The sequence below is a fragment of the Phytophthora infestans genome, genomic scaffold (genome assembly GCF_000142945.1).
Source record: "Phytophthora infestans T30-4 supercont1.56 genomic scaffold, whole genome shotgun sequence".
Lineage (NCBI taxonomy): Eukaryota > Oomycota > Peronosporomycetes > Peronosporales > Peronosporaceae > Phytophthora > Phytophthora infestans.
In genome coordinates, this window is record NW_003303703.1 from 232,579 (window position 1) to 250,272 (window position 17,694).

Sequence of the window (17,694 nt, forward strand, 5' to 3'; positions counted from 1 at the left end):
GGTAGGCAAACATTCAGATGCGCACGCGGCGCCTAGTCCTCCTTTCGATGACGTATGTAGCGTACACGTCCGAGTGGATTGTTGTCCTTTGCAAAAAACAAAAAACAATGATACAGTGATATATGTGTCATAACGTGCGGAACATAGGATCGTACTCGAGCTTGATGAACGTGCGAATAACAGGAAATAGCTTTGTCTGGGTTCTATCCGCGTCAACAATTCGGCCAAACCACTATTTAGTAGGTGCACTCCATCAAAGAGCCAATAATCCGGGAATATTCGCTCACATTGTGTTTGCTCTTCTTTTTAGGCTTGTTTCATCAATTTCGACAATATTGTCTCACACCGCCACTCTACGCATACATAAACCATATACATTAAGAGCGAACAGATTTGAACAGAACATGAGCAGTACCTGAAATTGATCGCTGAGCAGCTGATTCAAGCAGAGACAACGAATGTAGCCGTATCAGTCCTCCACTGTAGTCTCCGGCACGTCCGCTATCTCCGCCGCGTTGACGTCCGACGCTTGCGTCCAGCGTGCATACAGTAGCCGAGCGGCTTGGGCAAGCGACAGCTTCATCCCAGAAAACCAGGTATTAGCTAAAAACTCAGACGTACCTTCCTACCATCATCATGACGTTTCTTGCGGCAGCACCGCCAGTGTTTCGTCTTTTCGGTTGCTCTTATACGCATGAGCGGTTGACAGCTTGGGCAACTCACAGAGTCCTCATGAATCCGTGCTTGTTACACCCACACTACCGCTGCCACCCTCGTCGCTCGTCGTCTCAACGATTGCGGTGAGAACGTTGTGGAGGGCGTAGTGGTGGCCGGTTGCGCTAGGCATGGTAGGGAGGCTGACAGAGTCTGGTGTGGCACAAATACTTTGCAAAGTGAGTGAGTGAGTGTGCAAGCGGGACGAAAATCTGGTAGGGAGGGAACGGGGGCAGTTCCGCGCTCACATTCAAAAATTTAGTAATTTGTTTTTGCACAATCCGTGCAAATGTTGTCGAAAACGAGGGCATAACATTGTTATTTGCAAATTCGGGTTATGGGCAAATCTTGTGTGACGCAACACTGGTCAAAACACGAACCAAAAAAATATTGTGAGAAATTACAATAAGAAAAAACAGAGCGGGATCCGTGTCATAATCACAATAACGAGTGGCTGATAGGTATCGGTCGGTGCCAGCTGGATTTCTGAAGTGCTGATAGTATATTTTTGGTGTTTTGCTAGCCAAGACTAATGCAAGCAGTACCCACTGATTCGTATCTAGTTTCCATTCTGCTCGAGGTAAAGATAACGTGAGAGAGAGCCTGCAAAACTTTTTTTATATATGCTACTTCGAAGTATAGCTAAATGCAAGGGAAAATGCAAGGGAAAATGCTAGAGGTGACTCGATTCGAATAGTACTTCAAAACGTGACTCAATACGGTACATTAGCATAATGAAGCTCGTTCGTCACTTAATTTAAACCCATACAAACCAAGGTGTTCGCTGTGAAAAATCCTAACTTAAGTCATTCTTTAAAAAATATTTTTAATAAAATTGTACTTCGAAGTAATTTTTACAACTACCACCTAAAATGCCTTGAAAAGAAGGTCCACAAAGTCCTTAAGTTTGGCCTTAGGTTCGCATGCTGGTATGTCATTTCTAAAAACTTAAATGACTTTTATGGCTACATCGTCTTCTTGGTTCTCTTCGGATGCTCTACGTCTTCTAGAGGCCCGCAACCGACGTGAAGTGACCGCCTTTAGTGAATTGATTGCGTCTCACCAGCAGCTTTTATTCCGCTCGTCGCTAGGCGCGAGCTCCTCGTCTCTAAGTGCGTCTCAGCGTCTCACAAACCCTCAGGAACAAGATGATGCCACTGCACAGAGATATTTGGCGGCTATTCAGAAGCTGGAACACGAACTGGCGGACAGAAACGCGCAGCTAGCGAACTACGCAGGTCAGCAGCTAGCACTGGTGAGCGAGAGCAAGACGCTACTCCAAGAGCGCGAGCAATGGGAGCAACAGCTTCTTCTGCTTACCAAACGTCTGGACGAGGAGACGGTATTAAGTCACGAGAAAGATAAGGCGTTAAAGGAGCTTGAAGATGCTTTAGTATTATCCAGAGAGGAGCTAGCGAGACAGAGAGCGCTACTGGAAGGCAGTGAAGCGGAGGGGAGCCGACTCAGGAAGAGAAACGCTGAATTAGAGAGGCAAGTGCAGGAGAAGAACGCGCTGTTGCATGAATGGATTCAATCGAACAGTGGAGAGAAGAGTGGCGAGCCATCTCCTGCTCTTGTGGCAATGGCTACACAGGAGGCAGCAGAAAGTTTGACTCATTTATTATTAAATGAGGAGGAAGGACTCAGTGGAGAAGGTGTAGCCAAACTCGTGACTCATGTAACGCACTCGATCCGCGCACACGCCACTGAAGTAAATTCGGTGTGTTTTAACACGTCGGGCAAGATTTTGTTTAGTGGCAGTAGTGACGGCACAGTGAGGGCGTGGGAAGCCGAGGCCGCGTCCTTGTCGCCTCCCAGAGCTCTCGGAGAGTACAGAGGAGTGGGTACAGCTCATCCGTTGCTGTGTGTGCGAGCATCAGAGGACGGAGCGCTTATCTTGGGTACAGGATGTGACCGCAAGTGCTTTGTATGGAGAGTAGGCACTGGGCGCGTCATGCAGACTCTTACAGGACACAAAGGCAAAGTGTTGGCAGCTGAATTCTCGCCTGTTACGCCACATGAAGTGATCACAGGCTCGTCAGACCGCAGTCTCCGTGTGTGGGATGTCTTGCGCGGTGTGCGTCTTCAAACTGTGAGTTGTGTATCGAGCTGCAATGACATCGCGGCACCTTCTGGAGCAGACTCGGGCTTCGTACAGTTCGCGAGTGCGCATCAAGACGGTGCAGTGCGCTTCTGGGATACCAGAACTAGACGCTGTGTACAGGAACTACGTGGCCTTCACACCGAGCAGACGACTTCTGTGAGTTTTGGAGGTAGTGAGTTACTTACAAACTCACGGGATCATACTCTTAAAGTTATCGATCCTCGAACGTATGGAGTTCTTCGCGAATTGCACCATAAAGACTTTCAATGTGGCTTTGACTGGGGCCAAGCGTCTCTCAGTCCCGACGGGAGATACGCTCTTGCAGGCGGGGCGTCGGGTGTTCTCTTTATCTGGAGTGCACGTACTGGGAAGCTCGAGAGGCAGCTGAAGCCTGGACCTACAGGCCACCACGGGGCTGTAGCGTGCTGTGTGTGGCGCCCTGACGGCCAGGGCGTCGCGTCATGTGACAAGAACGGCGTGGTGGTGCTCTGGGAGTAAAAAACAACAAGAGTCCCGCTTTGTATTGAGCATTTTATTGACAACTCTCTAGTCCTTGAGGTCGAAGGATGTGCCACAACCGCAACCAGCGACTGCGTTGGGGTTGTTGACTACCGCGAAGGCGCTGCGGATCAGTTCCTGTTCGTAGTCCACGGTGCTGCCTCGGATAAGCTCGAGAGATTCTTTGTCCACGACCACTTTGCCCCCGTGTTGCTCGAAGACGACGTCTTCCTCTGCGTCGGGCGTCGCGTCCTTTTCGAACTCGATCACGTACTGGAAACCAGAGCAGCCGCCGCCTTCCACTGCCACGCGTAGCATCAAATTCTTCGCCTTCTGTCGCTCGGCCGCTTCAAGTAATTTCTAAATAAAAATAAATATACGTAATCAAATAAGAAAAATGTTGTGGTGATGGGGTTTTGAAGAATTGGGGCGTACCTGAGCTGCGATCGGCGTGATGATAAGATCTGGGAGGCCTGTGTCGCGTGTCACTTGGACGTTGGAGATCCACCGAGGCTGCGGAGTCTGGAGAACGCGCTGCAGAGGCCGCGAAAGCACTGACCGCATGTTCATCATCATTGTCGGCTTTGAGAATGAAGGTTACGGTGCTGCGTAACCCATCAAAAGTAGTTTAAACAAGGTTTATTTGAGTTTAAATTGTGTGTACAGAATGTCAAAATGGGACAAGATGGCAACCGTTAAAGAAAGCGTCGTTCAGTGTACTTGTCCACTTCTTGATCACGATGCATGTCGTGCCATTACAAGTGAAGCAGCAGCAAGAAAGAGAAGGAACGCACGTCGTTGCGGTAAGGCCACAGGTTGATGACAGGCGCGTTCAAAGTCGAGATGATGTCGAGCACTTGTACGAACTCAACCATTTCCATAATTCGAGTTGAACAAGACGGTGGTGTCTCAGCTTCTACCTGTGTATGATTATGCACAGATTTTCTAAATTCGTTTCTAGTTCGACTCTTTCGAGTGAGTTTGCTGTTCTTCGGTTGTCTACTCTTCGTGCCCGTCAAGTCGTTCTCTCTCGACGTGTTGATTTTGCTGGCTTGTCAGTACGAATTCTGGTTTATCACTGCACTAAACACTGTCAACTGGGCTGGGTCGGGCATGATCTTTGGAGACATCCGAGCGATCTCGTGTGACGAGTTCACAGAGCGTTGTGCTTATTGACGCCAACTACCGCACGTTTCCGACTGCAGTCAAGTCCATTGCCATCAGTGGGCCCTTCTTGATACTCCTGGTTGTCTGCTGCTCGTACAACCTCGTGGCAGATGCGAGTTATCCAGTTACGAGATAGGTAAACTGACCCTCCCATCGCGTCAAGCTGTCGTGTTCACGGCGTCTACTTTGTCCGTCTTCGTTGTCAAGAAAGCTTACACGAAAAACCATCGCATGCGTACCCGTCGTCACGATCGAGAAAGCGATCCCGACACTGCTCAAGGCTTACACACCGTGCGTTGGTTTGCACGCTCGACTGAGACTAAGACATTGTGGTTTCGAGAAAAGGTTTGGACACACTCACTTTGGTGCGTCGACGATCAGAACCCTCATGGTGTTGGCTCCAAGATCCAGACCAGTCGATGCTGTGTCAAACATCCAGAATTGAAGCTTGCTCCTCACGATCCGCTCATTGTAGACGCGAGGAACGTGGTGTTACCTGGCAACCTCTTAAAGTGGGTAGAGAATCCTTGTGCTCAATCAGCACTTTACATTGCCGGTGTCGTGGGGCTCAGTGCAACAGCGATCGTGTGGATAATGATCCCGTGTCACCAATAGAAAGCTCCAGGGAGGACCTCAAATTGGCCATTTCTATTGTTGCCGGTGTGTGTTCACTGGCATTTTTATTTGTTGCTGTATCGCTCGCTCAAAGGGACTTAATACGCTTAGTAGTCTGGAATTTCGATGTACTATTCTCAACTTCCAGGGAACTGCACTAGCGCTGTGTCTTGTGGATTTATTGAGTTGGAGCACATCGGCCACTCTCGCTGTTATCTCTTGGTGGCTTTGGTTTCATTGCCTACTAGTCTTCGACGCATTAACGCTAAGTCTTACACGTAAGCTGAAACATTTCGGTCTACCTGTAATTATTGTGATACTCTCTGTTGCTGCTGGTTGTGCGCTGGAGTTGATAAAGGAAAATGATAACGGATTCTTTTCTTCTTGTGTGTCAATCTGAGTAGAGCTCATTTTGACATACACACCTCTAGTCTAGCGATACAACGGACGTTCACGATAGTAGGCTGGTTCCTCGTCTGTAAGTGGAACTTGTGACTGGAAGCCCGGACCAATTGCTGTTCATTTATTGACAAGTCGAATTCTTCAGTCTATTCCCGACATTCTCCGACCCACCACCTTCACTGTAGATCGAATGACCAAAAAAAATGGTGGGATCGACGCGTGATGCACACACTAGATAAAAATGACGACCTATAGAGCCCTAACTAGGAAACTACAGTTCTTCGGATAGACTTCTCATCCTCAACGATCATTCACCTCAGCGAAACAGTCGACATTTTTTTAGGAGTTGCCCATTCCTGTCGCTAAAATAGCTAAGCTTAAGCCCAGTCTGACATCATCCCCCCCCGTGTGCGTGAATGCAGTCTGTGTCGTCGAGTTAATTCTTTGGGATGACTGTAGTCCGCATAGTCCCGATACCGCGACGACACACGACGCCGGACGAGAAGCTCCTTCGGCCAAGGATACAACTGGAGACTCGAGAGCACGCAGCTTATCTATACAAATTCGAGGCTACCCGACCACTCCCCGTTGTTGATCTCAGAGACACTCTATCATATCAATGGCTGGGACCACAGCGAAATCTAAAATTTCTACGTTGGATGAAGACGAATTTTGACTATATGCACTTCGGCCAAGTACTGGGAATCTTACTGGTAATAGGCGTGGTGGCTACGCCACGTGAAGTCGGAAAAATTCTAGGACCAGTTTCTGCGGCGCTATCGATGACGTCCTTAGTCAGCTCTATGGCGACTGCAAGCCTCCATGTATTGAGGCTTCTCTCTCGACATTACGAGTTCTGGTTCTTCACGGGTGCTAACTTCGTGGCTTGGACAACGCTCGCTTTCTTCTTAGGAGATTTGTTACGAGTCATGTGTTTAGTTCCACTCTGGCTCAACTCTCAACTTGCCATCTCGATGGATTCCAACTTCCGCACGTTCGTGATAGCTATACGCACAAACATTTTATTGTTGACGGTTCTTATAGTCATCGCTGTTCTCGTCTTCCTACAAGTCGTAGATGTCGACGAAGCTCGATTTGACACCACGGTCCCTTTAACTGGAGCTCTGGACGATGTCACGTTGCCGTTACTGGGACTGTTTGAGAACGCTTTAGCTACGTTGATCCCGTTCATCATGCGAGTGTTATACACGAAACGGAAACTCTTTGCAGCTCACAGTGCCGGCTCTAAGCTCATCCGGTGTCAGCTGTATCGGACGCAACTCGTGCTGCGTCCTGTACGGTACTCCCGAACTGCCAGTCTTGGCATCGAAACCAGCAGTAGAGGTCACGTTCTGCACAAGCAGCTCGGAATCTCGTCCCCAGTCATGTCCATCGCAAGTGCCAACGACACAGCTCAGCATCATCAACAGATCACACTTGTGGCATTGCGACTTAGCGCCATTGATACACGGAACACTGTGCTAAAATCGTGGCCAAGGAAGCCTCCTGGACGCTTCTCCGTCTTCAAACTCATCGCGATCTACGCTACTGGATCGTACGGTCTAGCTCTCACTGTTGCAACGCTAATTCTACCTCCAGGCGGAGAGCAATCAATGAAGGAATACGCCGTCCCTGTCGTCGGATTCATGCTCAGCTTGGCATTCTGTACCGTGTTCGCATGCGCAAGTCAGCGCGATATGCTGCGTGCCTTGTTATTCCACAACTTTGGTTTTCTATTCGCAATGATGCACTGCTCTATGGCGTGTCTGTGTGCCTCGGATATGATGAGTTGGGATTATCGCTGTTGGGCTGTGGCGAGTGCTTTCCTGTGGTTCGTGTGGGTCCAGCTGCTGGATGCTGTGACTCCTCCTATACGACGACAACTCTTTTTCTCGAAGCTACAAGTGGTGCCAGTGTTGTGGTTGTTGTGGGCTCTGATGTTCGCAGTGGCATATGCCAGTATCTTTATCCCCGCAGAGAGCAGTGGATTGCATGGAAGGAATCTATTGCACTTCCACGTAGGCCACAAAGACACGGTGATCAACACCAAGATCATCCTTATTAATCGTGTATTCATCATGTTCTTCTGGATGCAACGTCATGCGTGGAATGCCTTCAAAGGAGCGTTCATACGCTGCAGACTGTTGATGCACCCGCCAATTATTTCAGAAGATACGGATGAAGACGCTCTAGATCCGGACGAAGAAGAGCTGAGTATTATGCGTGGATCTTTGGAATATTTCTGTCCATTCGACACTTTCCCCGGACTAAGACGCAGGACCCGAAGTCTACGGATGCAATCCAGTAGTGTGAGTAGTATTCGAAGGAACTCGTTGACTGGACGACATCGTATTCGACGTCTCAGTTCTGCTACTTTGTTGACTGGCGTGACGGTGTCTACAGATGAACAACGGCGGAAAACCAGACGAGGTGCGTTCGGACAGCGGTCAAGCGCCTCAAGTGTTCACCATGCAGTCATTCCTGTACGAGAGAAGAGGGTGTGGGCGGAGTCTGTCCCTGGTGTGATCAGCGACGAATAATAATAGTAAAAAGTAATGGTAGTATTCCATGGACGTCGGTACTACTTGTGGATTGCTACTTTTTCTTGTGAATCCGGGCGATGAAAAGTCCGCTTGTGTTTTGTGACGGCGTGAAGCGTAAAGTACCCGGAAGTTTTCCTTCCTACGTAAGATAAGTCAATTTCCTGTAAGTAATATATTCAGAAGGTCATTCCTTACCTTGCAAGGAACGTCGTGGTCGACAGTAGTCTGATCCAGTGTAGCTAGCGGTTGATCTTCAAGAAACTTCGATACAATGTCTTCGTTCTGCTTTACAGATAGCGAGCACGTGCTGTAGATCATCGTGCCTCCTGGTCGTAGCAAGCTGAAGCCATTCCGGATCAGTCCATGCTGTAATTTAAGAATCCGTTCGATCTCACTTGAATTTAAGTGGTCTCGCACGTATTCTTCCCACTTTGCACCGGTTATCAGTCGCTGAAGATGACGAATTGACCCGTCGTGGGTGCACTCGGCATCTACCAGCACTTTGTCGTACAGTGCCGAGTCCACAACCAGCAGCTTCTGGCGCTTAGCGTCTCGAGCTCTAGCGCTTTTGTTCTTGCGTTTGCGCATACGATCTTTAGGAGCTCTAGACGCGATCTCCTGGGTGTCTAGTAGCAGTCCCATGCCGTCTATATGCACGCACTCTGTCTTGGGACCGATGTTAAACGTTCTGCCGTCTGCATGGAACAGTCGACATCTCCACTTGTTGTCCTCGTTTTGAGACTCGAAGAGCTTGTATTTGTGCACCAATTGTCTGCAGGCCCCCAGTCTTGATCGAGAGAAATCGACTCCTGTGACGCTTCCACGGAGCTGCAGGAGGTCAGCGATCATAGTCAGCTTGGCGCCAGGAGCACAACACAAGTCCAAGACGTGCTCTCCTGGATTGATATTTAGCAGAGTTACAGCGTAGCCCGACGAGATGTCGATACCGTAGATTTGTCCTTCTTTGTAGAGATCGACTCTAGCTAATGGCGCTGAAACAGGAAGCGAGTAGAAGCCTGGAAGCCACGAAACAGCTTTGGGGTGGACGTCTGATGACTCTTCAGATACGTTTTCTGCTGCTTCTCGCAATAAATTGGCGGCGATTGCCTGCAGACGAGGATCTTCAGTGTCCTTTTCGCTGATGCTGTTGAGTTGCTTGAGTCTAAAGGGATAGATGGCGTCGAAATTACATTAGTGTCATCTAAACAAGGAATGATACACAACTTTAGATCCCTGTAGCTACGTACCGGAAGAAGCGAAGCGACTCTCCATTGGCTGATGGGTTGAGAAGGTCGCGCGGATTTACGTGATGATCCGACAGGAAGCGCAAGAAGCCCGACGACTCCCATACACCCTGGTCATCCCACGCTGTGGTCGAGTCCTCCACCATTGTGATTTGTTTTGACCATTTACTCAAACGATATAGTCACTCAATCGAGGGACACACATTTATCGTGAACCACAGACTTACAACAGCAAGTGCCAAGATGATGTCGGCTCTGTTGCGTTATGCTGCCCGCCGCCCGGCCACGCAGGCGTTCCGCCCGGCTGCCCAACAGCAGCGCTCGCTGTGGATCTCGGTGCCCGAGGGCCAGGACGCGAGTCGCGTGGTCGGCCGCATGCAGACGATTCTGGCCGAGGACGGCACGCTCAAGACGCTGTCGCTCAAGCGGTTCCACGAGAAAAAGTGGCAGAAGCGCAAACGCAAAAACGAGGAGCAAAATATCCGCCGCGCTAACCGCCGCGTCGGCTCCATGATCGACTTCATCCTGCGCCGCAAGAAATCGTACGTGTCTCGCTCTACATGTGTCAATAGACCCTAACAGTACTAACCTGCTCTTAAACTGTGTGGCTTCGCAGGGGCCACTAAGCAACTCGACACCTAGAAACGAGAAACTCTTGGTGAATATAGCAAAGATGATTGATAACTGTTTCTGACGGTTGTGAAGCAAGTGCAACTGGTTGCTTCGTTAAGGTGGAAGAGCATTATAAAGTCGCGGCCGAGGTGGCGAAGGTCGATGTCTGCAGTCGCCTGATCTAGGTGAGCCACGTCTTGATGTCGGCAATCTGCTTCTGCACGGCGCTTTTGCTGGTGCCGCCCGTGACGTTCTTGCGCTCGACGCTGACGTCAAAGTTCCAGACTTCCAGCACGTCCTCCTCGAACTTGGCGTGCAGCGTGGACAACTCCTCGAACGTGAGTGCGCTCAGAGCCTTGCTCTTGTCCTCGGCCAGACGCACGGCCGCGCCGGCCACGTGGTGGGTCTCACGGAAAGGCACGCCCTTGCGCACCAAGTACTCGGCCAGGTCCGTGGCCAGCATCTCGGTGACCAGGAAGCTGCGCATCTTGTCGCCATGCGGAGTCATAGTGGCCAGCACGCCAGTGGCGATCTGGAGGCAGTCCTGGATGGTGTCCACGACGTCGAACAGCGCCGTCTTGTCCTCCTGCAGATCCTTGTTGTACGAGCGCGGCAGGCCCTTGAGCGTCACCAGGAAGCCGTTGAGACGGCCAATGACAGTGCCGCTCTTGCCACGCAGCAGCTCAAGTGCGTCCGGGTTCTTCTTCTGCGGCATGAGCGAGCTGCCGGTGCTGTAGGCGTCGGCCATGGTCACGAACTTGAGCGTGTTGTAGATAATGAGGTCCTCCGACAGCTGCGACAGGTGCACCATGAACATGGAGGCCCAGAAAAGGAACTCGGCGATGAAGTCGCGGTCGCACACGCCGTCCAGGCTGTTGGGCGTCACGTTAGCAAAGCCCAGAGACTTGGCCAGAGCCTCACGGTCGAGGCCGAACGAGTTACCGGCCAGTGCGCCGTTGCCCAGCGGCATGTAGTCCACGCGCTTGGTGAGGTCGGCCAGACGGTCGGCATCACGCAGCAGTGCGGCCCCGTGGCTCAGTACCCAGTGCGAGAAGCGCAGCGGCTGGGCCGGCTGCAGGTGCGTGAAGCCAGGCATGAGCAGGTCGATGTTGTTCTCGGCCAACTGGTTGGCCGTGCCGATAAGCTCTTTCAGGCCGTCCTGGATGCCCACGATGGTGCGCTTCAGGTACAGACGCACATCCGTGGCCACTTGGTCATTGCGGCTGCGGCCAGTGTGCAGCTTGCCGCCCACTGCGCCAATGAGCTCTGTAAGACGACGCTCGTTGGCCGTGTGGATATCCTCGTCACCATCCTTGGGCTGGAAGGTGCCGGCCGCCCACTCCTCACCGACCTTGTCCAGGCCATCCACGATCTCGTCCGCTTCGGCCGTCGTGAGCACACCGCTCTTCTCCAGAGCGCGAGCGTAGGCCTGGCTGCCGTCCAAGTCCACGCGCCACATGCGCTTGTCCACGGACAGCGACTCGTTGAACTTGTTCATGACAGGGTCCACGTTGCCGCGGAAACGGCCGCCCCATAGCTTCTTGGCCTCCTTCGGTGCTTCGGTCATGGCAGTAGATCGGGTGGGTGTGGTGTCACTTCAGGTCCTATCAGGATCTAATGCACTCCAGCGGCACGATCCGTCCACGCTAAACATTAAGATTAGAGCTTACTGGTGGAAATGCTCTCAAGATGTGTTTCTAAATAAAACTGCTTCATCCTAATCCATTTCTAAAGAATAAAGCGATCCCAATTAGAGATGGCGGACGAAGTTGTCGACGTGCCTGAGGCGAGTCTGCGCAACCTGGTGGCGCAGAAGTCGCTGCAGTGGATCTTTGTAGGCGGCAAGGGCGGCGTGGGTAAGACCACCACGTCCTGCTGCCTGTCTATTCAGTTGGCGGCGCAACGAGAGAAGGTTCTCATCGTGTCCACGGACCCTGCGCACAACCTCAGGTGGGTCTTCCTTGCGCTCTCCCTCTTCCTATATACGATAATAACCGGCTCCTCCACATTCGTAGTGATGCATTCGGCCAGAAGTTCACGCGCGAGCCGACACCAGTCAACGGCTTCTCCAATCTTGCAGTTATGGAGATCGACCCCAACGTCGACGTACGTGGTCGCTCTGCGCTCATCCTACCTGCGCTCTGTATACTAATCGCCCAACCTTCTGGAATTGTCTTCAGCTTGAAGAAATGAACGGCGATGGCGTGCAGGACAACTCTGGTATGGCTTCGTTCATGAAGGACTTGACCAATTCCATCCCCGGTATCGATGAAGCGATGAGTTTCGCTGAGCTCATGAAGCAGGTGCAGAACATGGATTACTCTGTCATTGTATTCGACACGGCCCCCACAGGCCACACGCTGCGTCTGCTGAGTTTCCCCACGGCGCTAGACAAGGCGTTTGACAAGATTCTGTCGCTTAAGAACCAGTTCTCGGGGATGTTCTCGCAAGTGTCGGCACTCTTGGGCGGCGCGCTGCCCTCGCAGGAAATGCTGCTGGGCAAACTGGAACAGACGCGTGAGGTCATTCAGAAGGTGAACGCGCAGTTCAAGGACCCAGAACGCACCACGTTCGTGTGCGTGTGCATCCCTGAGTTCCTGTCGCTGTATGAGACCGAGCGACTCGTACAGGAGCTCACCAAGTACGAGATCGACGTGCACAACGTCGTAGTGAACCAGGTACTGTACCCAGAGGAGGGATCAACGTGCAAGAGCTGCAACGCTCGCCAGAAGATGCAGCAGAAGTACATTGACCAGATCTACGACCTGTACGAGGACTTCCATGTGGTGGAGATGCCGCTGCTGACCGAGGAGGTGCGTGGCGTGCCGGCGCTCAAGACTTTCTCCGAAAACCTGCTGGCACCGTATGAGCATGTCTACACTAGCATTTAGCCGAGAGCTGTGAAGTTCAACACGTCTAGAGCTGCCTCTTAGTCACTGTCACTATAATCTGCCACTAAGCTTGCTACAGGCTTGACAGGAGTCTTGGGCTTGGCTCTCTTCTTTTTAGCCACTACCGTTGCTTTCTTCTTGATGGTCACAGCCAGTTTAAGTGGCGTCTCTACTGTGTCTTTTCCTTTGGAGGAGGCAAGTCCAGTTGACGTCTTTTGTTCTTCAGTGGCGTCACTTACTGGTCTTTTGAGCATATTCTGCTTCTGCTGTCTCTCCTCGAACACTCGATGTGCCTCCTGTCTGTCCTCCTCTAGCTGTTTCGCCTGCTCCTCTTTGCTGAGCTTACCCACGTCTGCGTGTTGTTGCAATAGTTTGTCAGTGTCCACCTTGGCGTGGCGCTGGTTGATGGCTTTGATCTCATCCAGCGCGTCCAGAATGTCCATCTCGCGTTTAGAGTCAAGTGTGCGGTTCTCTAGTGCCTTCATGGCGTCTCCTTTCTCCTCCTCGACGCGCTGGGCGACGGCTGCCGCCTCCTCGTCCTCGTTCTCGCGCCAGGGCTCAAAATTGCGCTGACAACCGTGTTCGGCGACGTAATCGCCACGTTTGGGGTCCGTCTTGAAGGTGATTTCAGACGAGCACGTGATGCACTTGATGTAGAAGCGATAGATGCGGATACCGTGGTAATTCTCCTCCAGTACTTCTTCTTTGCGCGAGTTAAACTTCTTGCCGCGGTACATGTACTCGCCACAAGTGGCGCACTGGATAGAGAAGGGTAGCATCATGCGCACCTCCACCTGCTCATTCTTAGGCTTCTTGCGACGTGGGATCAGCGACGGATCGAAGTCCGGCGGGAAGTATTTGTTCAGCACCTTGCGCTCGCCCATGATGAAAGTTGTGGAGTTGAATAAAATGATGCAGAAGATGGCTTGATGTACCCATATTGGATTACGAAAGTAATCATCTTCCAGAAAGTATCGAGATGGCCCCTTGAACCTAGCTACGAGCATTATTATTCTAGGATAAGTTACTTGAATATTTTTTGAGACATTCACCAAGCAATTTGGTTTTACCAAGCAAAACCCTAAAAGCCAACCTCAGAATGTTCTCGTTCTGTGTGAGGTTTTGTTATGAGCGCTCCTTGCCAAATTGGAGCAAGCAGAGAGGCGTCGTGGTCGAATTCGCAGTCGTACGCGCTGTGACCGTACGCGGGAGCCTCGGGGCCGCGAGCGCTCACGCTCACGGAGTCGGGAACTGCAGTGGAGACATCACTCGTTGTCCCCACCGTCAGCGAGGCTTCGTATTCCTTCACAACATCCGCGGAATATTCCATCAAGCGGCAACGCGGCTCCGACGTAATCTCCGCTGACGAATAACCCAGCTAGTAACCCAGTAGTGTCTCTCTAGAACGCGAGGCTAGAAAACACTCGTCGATGGGTCTGTCGCGCGAGGCGTACGCATGTCGTGATCAACGGAACGCTCGACAAGCCAGCATCGACCTCCCAATGCATCGAGCAGTGGAGTGGTCCATCGCGTTAAAAGGGCAGACCACGGGCGTAAAGGGTCGCTCCGGGTGGACCGCCTGGAGGGGCGAAGGTTTCGTCGGTTTTGCAGCTTGACGAGTCGGCTCGGAGCGACGAGCGATGGAGCAGTGTCGCTTGATGCGCGTAGAGGCGAACAATGCGACGAACGACGCGCTGGAGGCTCAAGAGATGTATCGAGACGATCGCGATAATGTGAGTGTCTCGCGGAACGAACTCGTCGTGAGCTAAGGGATCTTGTAGAGAGATTGAGGCGTCTGGAAGCCGCAGCGCTCGGCGCTCCACAGCCGAAGGAGACGGAGCGCGCGCAGCGGGGCCTTAAACCGAGTCGTCGACAGCGGGGTCAGTTGGGAAGGCCGGACTACGTGCCCTCGGGTGGATGTCAGGGATGTTCGCCGAGTGAGATCGATTGAAACATCCGGCGTTCTACGCCGGATGGAGGTGCACAGTCATAGGTATGTCCAGCGTACAGTCATCTACATGAGCTTACTTTATTCAAAAAGGGCCTTTAAATCTTGGTGCCAGCTTGTTGGTCCCCAAGTTTGTTACTACCGATGTCTGAATTCCAGTGGTCAACAATAAAACCCGGTTACCTTGTCGGGAGGTAGTCGAATTAGAACGCCTGTACGGCCCTGGGCGAGGCAGACCGAAAACAAAGTCCATGCTGACAGATCGCCATGCCTCTGTGGCGATAGGCAGAGGGCGCAATTGAGATTGTGGCGAAGGCGAAGGTTTGACACGTTGGAAAGTCACGCACTAGCGACCCTATTAACACACCCATTTGTATATCCGGGGCCAGTAGAAATCTTGTGCAAGCGCAGCGAATGCCTTCTCGTGATCGAGATGACCACCGGCGGAAATATTGTGATACTCGTGTACCAAGCGAGCACGAAGATCCGGAACGACGACACGCGGCGGGTTGAAAGCGTCCATAGAGTACGTAAGCAGCGCGCCGTCAAGATCCATCCGCTTGGTACGATCGCGTGTCGGTCACGTAAGTTTCTTCAGGGCTTCTGCACTCGGTGCTCGGAGGTACGCCATGATGTTCACGTAAAACGGATCTCCATTGTACGAGCCAATGATTTGGTCGCGGAGGGACGTAAATGGGCTCGAGATCGTCGCGCTAATCTTCATCTCGACACAAGAAGCACAATCTTTATCGTCTTCGTCTTCAGGAATCGCCTGATGACCAATCTCTCGTCTTGGATCGTAGTCAGGACGGCGGGGCAACGCATCAGCAAGGATGTAAATTTCAATTATATTCTTTCCGGGCTAGTAGTGGATGACAAAGTTGTATCTGGCGAAGAACGACAGCCAGCGGGCCATCCGCTGCGATAGATGCGGGCTCTTCATAGCTGTCCTTAGCGGCGCATGGTCCGTGTAGACGGCGACGTTTTCTCTCCGAGTAAATACACTATGAGCTTAATCAGAGCGTACAGCATCGCAAGATGTTCCTTTTCATGAATGGCATAATTCTTCTTCTCGGCCGGCTTCATCTGACGTGACTGGTAGCACACGACGCGTTCGCGGCCCTCGTCATCGAGCTGCACGACGGCGCAGGCGATAGCAAAGTCGCTCGCATCACACACAATGTGAAAGATCTTTGTATCGTCCGATACCATCAGGATCGGCGCCACCACCAAGCTCTTCTTGACATAATCAAAAGCCGCTTGGTGCTCCGGGCGCCATGATCAGGCCACGTCCTTCTTCAGCAGCGAGGCCAGCGGCTGTATCAGCTCGGCGTAATTTTTGTACACTGGTGAGAGTAACTCGCCAGACCCAGCAATTAACGCAGCTCCGTGGGGTTCTTGGGAGTGGTGGTCCAAGAACAAAACAACAAGATATTTTTCCGGGTCAGTACCGACGCCGTCCATGCTTACGTATTTCCCGAGGACTTGGATCTCTGGTGCGCAGAGGACGTACTTCGTCAGGTTCCCATACAACTTTTCCTCGCGCATGACCTGAAACACTTGCTTTAAGTGCCGGAGATGGACTTCGACACCGCTGAAAAACCTTTAGAGCGTCTGTGGACGAAGTAGTCATCGACGTTGCTCGGGGCAAAGTCTCGTAGGGGTCGCAAGACGTGAGAAGCCATCCGTTTGAACGTAGCGAGTCAATCGAGTATTAGGAGACGGCTTACGCAGAAACGCCACGTCCTTCACTTCGTGGAGTGCCTTTCAGCGCTTGCCGAATTTTCCATCAACAATGCCGTACACGAGTCAACAGGATTGACGCCGTTCTTCGTGAACAACGCGCGCCATCCGCGCGTCCCCCACTCTTCTTGTACTCGGCGCATCTTCGGTCGCCATACACTCTACTTTTGGGTGAGGGGGGAATGGCTGAAGCGCCAAGTGACCCGGCGCTGGTGTGACGTCACGTTGAGCGCCACTCACAAGAAGTCCCCGACTGAGCGAGCCAACAGCGTGGCTAAACGCTGCCGCACTGTCAGCATGAGTGTTTCGATTTTATTAAGCTGTCTAGGAAACCAGCTCATTAGCTGATGTCTTACTGTTCAGTAGGACACCTGACGACCTAGTCTGTTTGCTGGATGCTCTTTCATGGATGCCGGGCAGCTTAATTTTGAAACCGGAAGTCGAACTTTATACTTCGTACACCCTTCACTCTATTTAGTCTGACCCAAACTAATTATGCTAAAAAGGCCAGGGCACAATTTTTCGGGATTTTAATTGCCCGCTTTGTGAAAACTACCGATTAAATTTCAATAAAAAGCGTGTACTAGAGGGAGCGGGATCTATATAAAAACCGGTCATTTTGATGGTATTGGTGAAATGTGATAAAATTCCCCACATTTGTGACGTCACTAAAGCGCGAATGCATGACTAATTTCGCTAATTAGAGTGAAGGGTAGTACATGTCCGCGCTGATTTGGCCTTTGATATTTGTCTTCGTTCTGAAAAAAAATTTAGTGAAATTGTGACGGGCCATCGCCACACAGTGTCACCGCAGTAACGGTTGGCGTGGTCTCACGACCACGCCGTTAGCTTTAAATGTCAGAGCTCTATTTGCTTGCTTCCTCCTACAGTGCATGCTAAGTAACGGGTTGGCTTAGCCCCGTTACACCCGGTACCACTTCGTAATCCGTCCAACGCCCACGACGAATGACACGTCGATGAACGACGCGTCCTAGATGTCCAACACGTCTCTGGAACATGCCAGCTTCACCCACCTGTCTTCAATCGAATGAGAGGCGTTGCACCGCCTCACTGCTGCGACCGGTGAGGCTGTCATCCAAACGTTGCTCAGTGCTGGCACAGTAGCCCAACAACGCCTGGCCGCCCAGGAGCTCATGGCGCGTGCGTATAGACTTTCACGTCGTCCACGAGCAAGACTGGCATCGTCAAACTC

General features: G+C 51.7%; 9 protein-coding genes across 9 annotated transcripts; 5 read left to right on the forward strand and 4 right to left on the reverse strand.

Moving 5' to 3' along the window:
- Positions 1–1,675: 1,675 nt before the first annotated feature.
- On the forward strand, positions 1,676–3,206 carry PITG_17781 (uncharacterized protein; the record flags this gene model as incomplete). The annotated part of the gene is made up of 2 exons (XM_002896582.1): positions 1,676–3,150; positions 3,197–3,206. 2 exons carry the CDS (start codon positions 1,676–1,678, stop codon positions 3,204–3,206), a joined length of 1,485 nt encoding a protein of 494 aa, XP_002896628.1.
- Positions 3,207–3,364: 158 nt separating this feature from the next.
- Positions 3,365–3,889, reverse strand: PITG_17782 (iron-sulfur cluster assembly protein, putative; the record flags this gene model as incomplete). The annotated part of the gene is made up of 2 exons (XM_002896583.1): positions 3,365–3,676; positions 3,752–3,889. 2 exons carry the CDS (start codon positions 3,887–3,889, stop codon positions 3,365–3,367), a joined length of 450 nt encoding a protein of 149 aa, XP_002896629.1.
- Positions 3,890–5,949: 2,060 nt separating this feature from the next.
- PITG_17783 (uncharacterized protein) lies at positions 5,950–7,837 on the forward strand (the record flags this gene model as incomplete). The annotated part of the gene is made up of 3 exons (XM_002896584.1): positions 5,950–6,570; positions 6,664–7,786; positions 7,827–7,837. 3 exons carry the CDS (start codon positions 5,950–5,952, stop codon positions 7,835–7,837), a joined length of 1,755 nt encoding a protein of 584 aa, XP_002896630.1.
- A 288-nt stretch (positions 7,838–8,125) lies between these two features.
- On the reverse strand, positions 8,126–9,433 carry PITG_17784 (uncharacterized protein; the record flags this gene model as incomplete). The annotated part of the gene is made up of 2 exons (XM_002896585.1): positions 8,126–9,205; positions 9,291–9,433. 2 exons carry the CDS (start codon positions 9,431–9,433, stop codon positions 8,197–8,199), a joined length of 1,152 nt encoding a protein of 383 aa, XP_002896631.1.
- Positions 9,434–9,530: 97 nt separating this feature from the next.
- PITG_17785 (uncharacterized protein) lies at positions 9,531–9,866 on the forward strand (the record flags this gene model as incomplete). The annotated part of the gene is made up of 1 exon (XM_002896586.1): positions 9,531–9,866. One exon carries the CDS (start codon positions 9,531–9,533, stop codon positions 9,864–9,866), a length of 336 nt encoding a protein of 111 aa, XP_002896632.1.
- A 214-nt stretch (positions 9,867–10,080) lies between these two features.
- On the reverse strand, positions 10,081–11,466 carry PITG_17786 (argininosuccinate lyase; the record flags this gene model as incomplete). Its single annotated transcript, XM_002896587.1, has 1 exon — positions 10,081–11,466. The coding sequence occupies one exon, from the start codon at positions 11,464–11,466 to the stop codon at positions 10,081–10,083; it is 1,386 nt and encodes a 461-aa protein (XP_002896633.1).
- A 189-nt stretch (positions 11,467–11,655) lies between these two features.
- On the forward strand, positions 11,656–12,790 carry PITG_17787 (Arsenite-Antimonite (ArsAB) Efflux Family; the record flags this gene model as incomplete). The annotated part of the gene is made up of 3 exons (XM_002896588.1): positions 11,656–11,849; positions 11,915–12,005; positions 12,080–12,790. 3 exons carry the CDS (start codon positions 11,656–11,658, stop codon positions 12,788–12,790), a joined length of 996 nt encoding a protein of 331 aa, XP_002896634.1.
- A 38-nt stretch (positions 12,791–12,828) lies between these two features.
- PITG_17788 (coiled-coil domain-containing protein 94) lies at positions 12,829–13,674 on the reverse strand (the record flags this gene model as incomplete). Its single annotated transcript, XM_002896589.1, has 2 exons — positions 12,829–12,962; positions 13,026–13,674. The coding sequence occupies 2 exons, from the start codon at positions 13,672–13,674 to the stop codon at positions 12,829–12,831; spliced, it is 783 nt and encodes a 260-aa protein (XP_002896635.1).
- Positions 13,675–13,925: 251 nt separating this feature from the next.
- Positions 13,926–15,065, forward strand: PITG_17789 (uncharacterized protein; the record flags this gene model as incomplete). Its single annotated transcript, XM_002896590.1, has 2 exons — positions 13,926–14,523; positions 15,024–15,065. 2 exons carry the CDS (start codon positions 14,431–14,433, stop codon positions 15,063–15,065), a joined length of 135 nt encoding a protein of 44 aa, XP_002896636.1.
- Between the last annotated feature and the right edge of the window lie 2,629 nt (positions 15,066–17,694).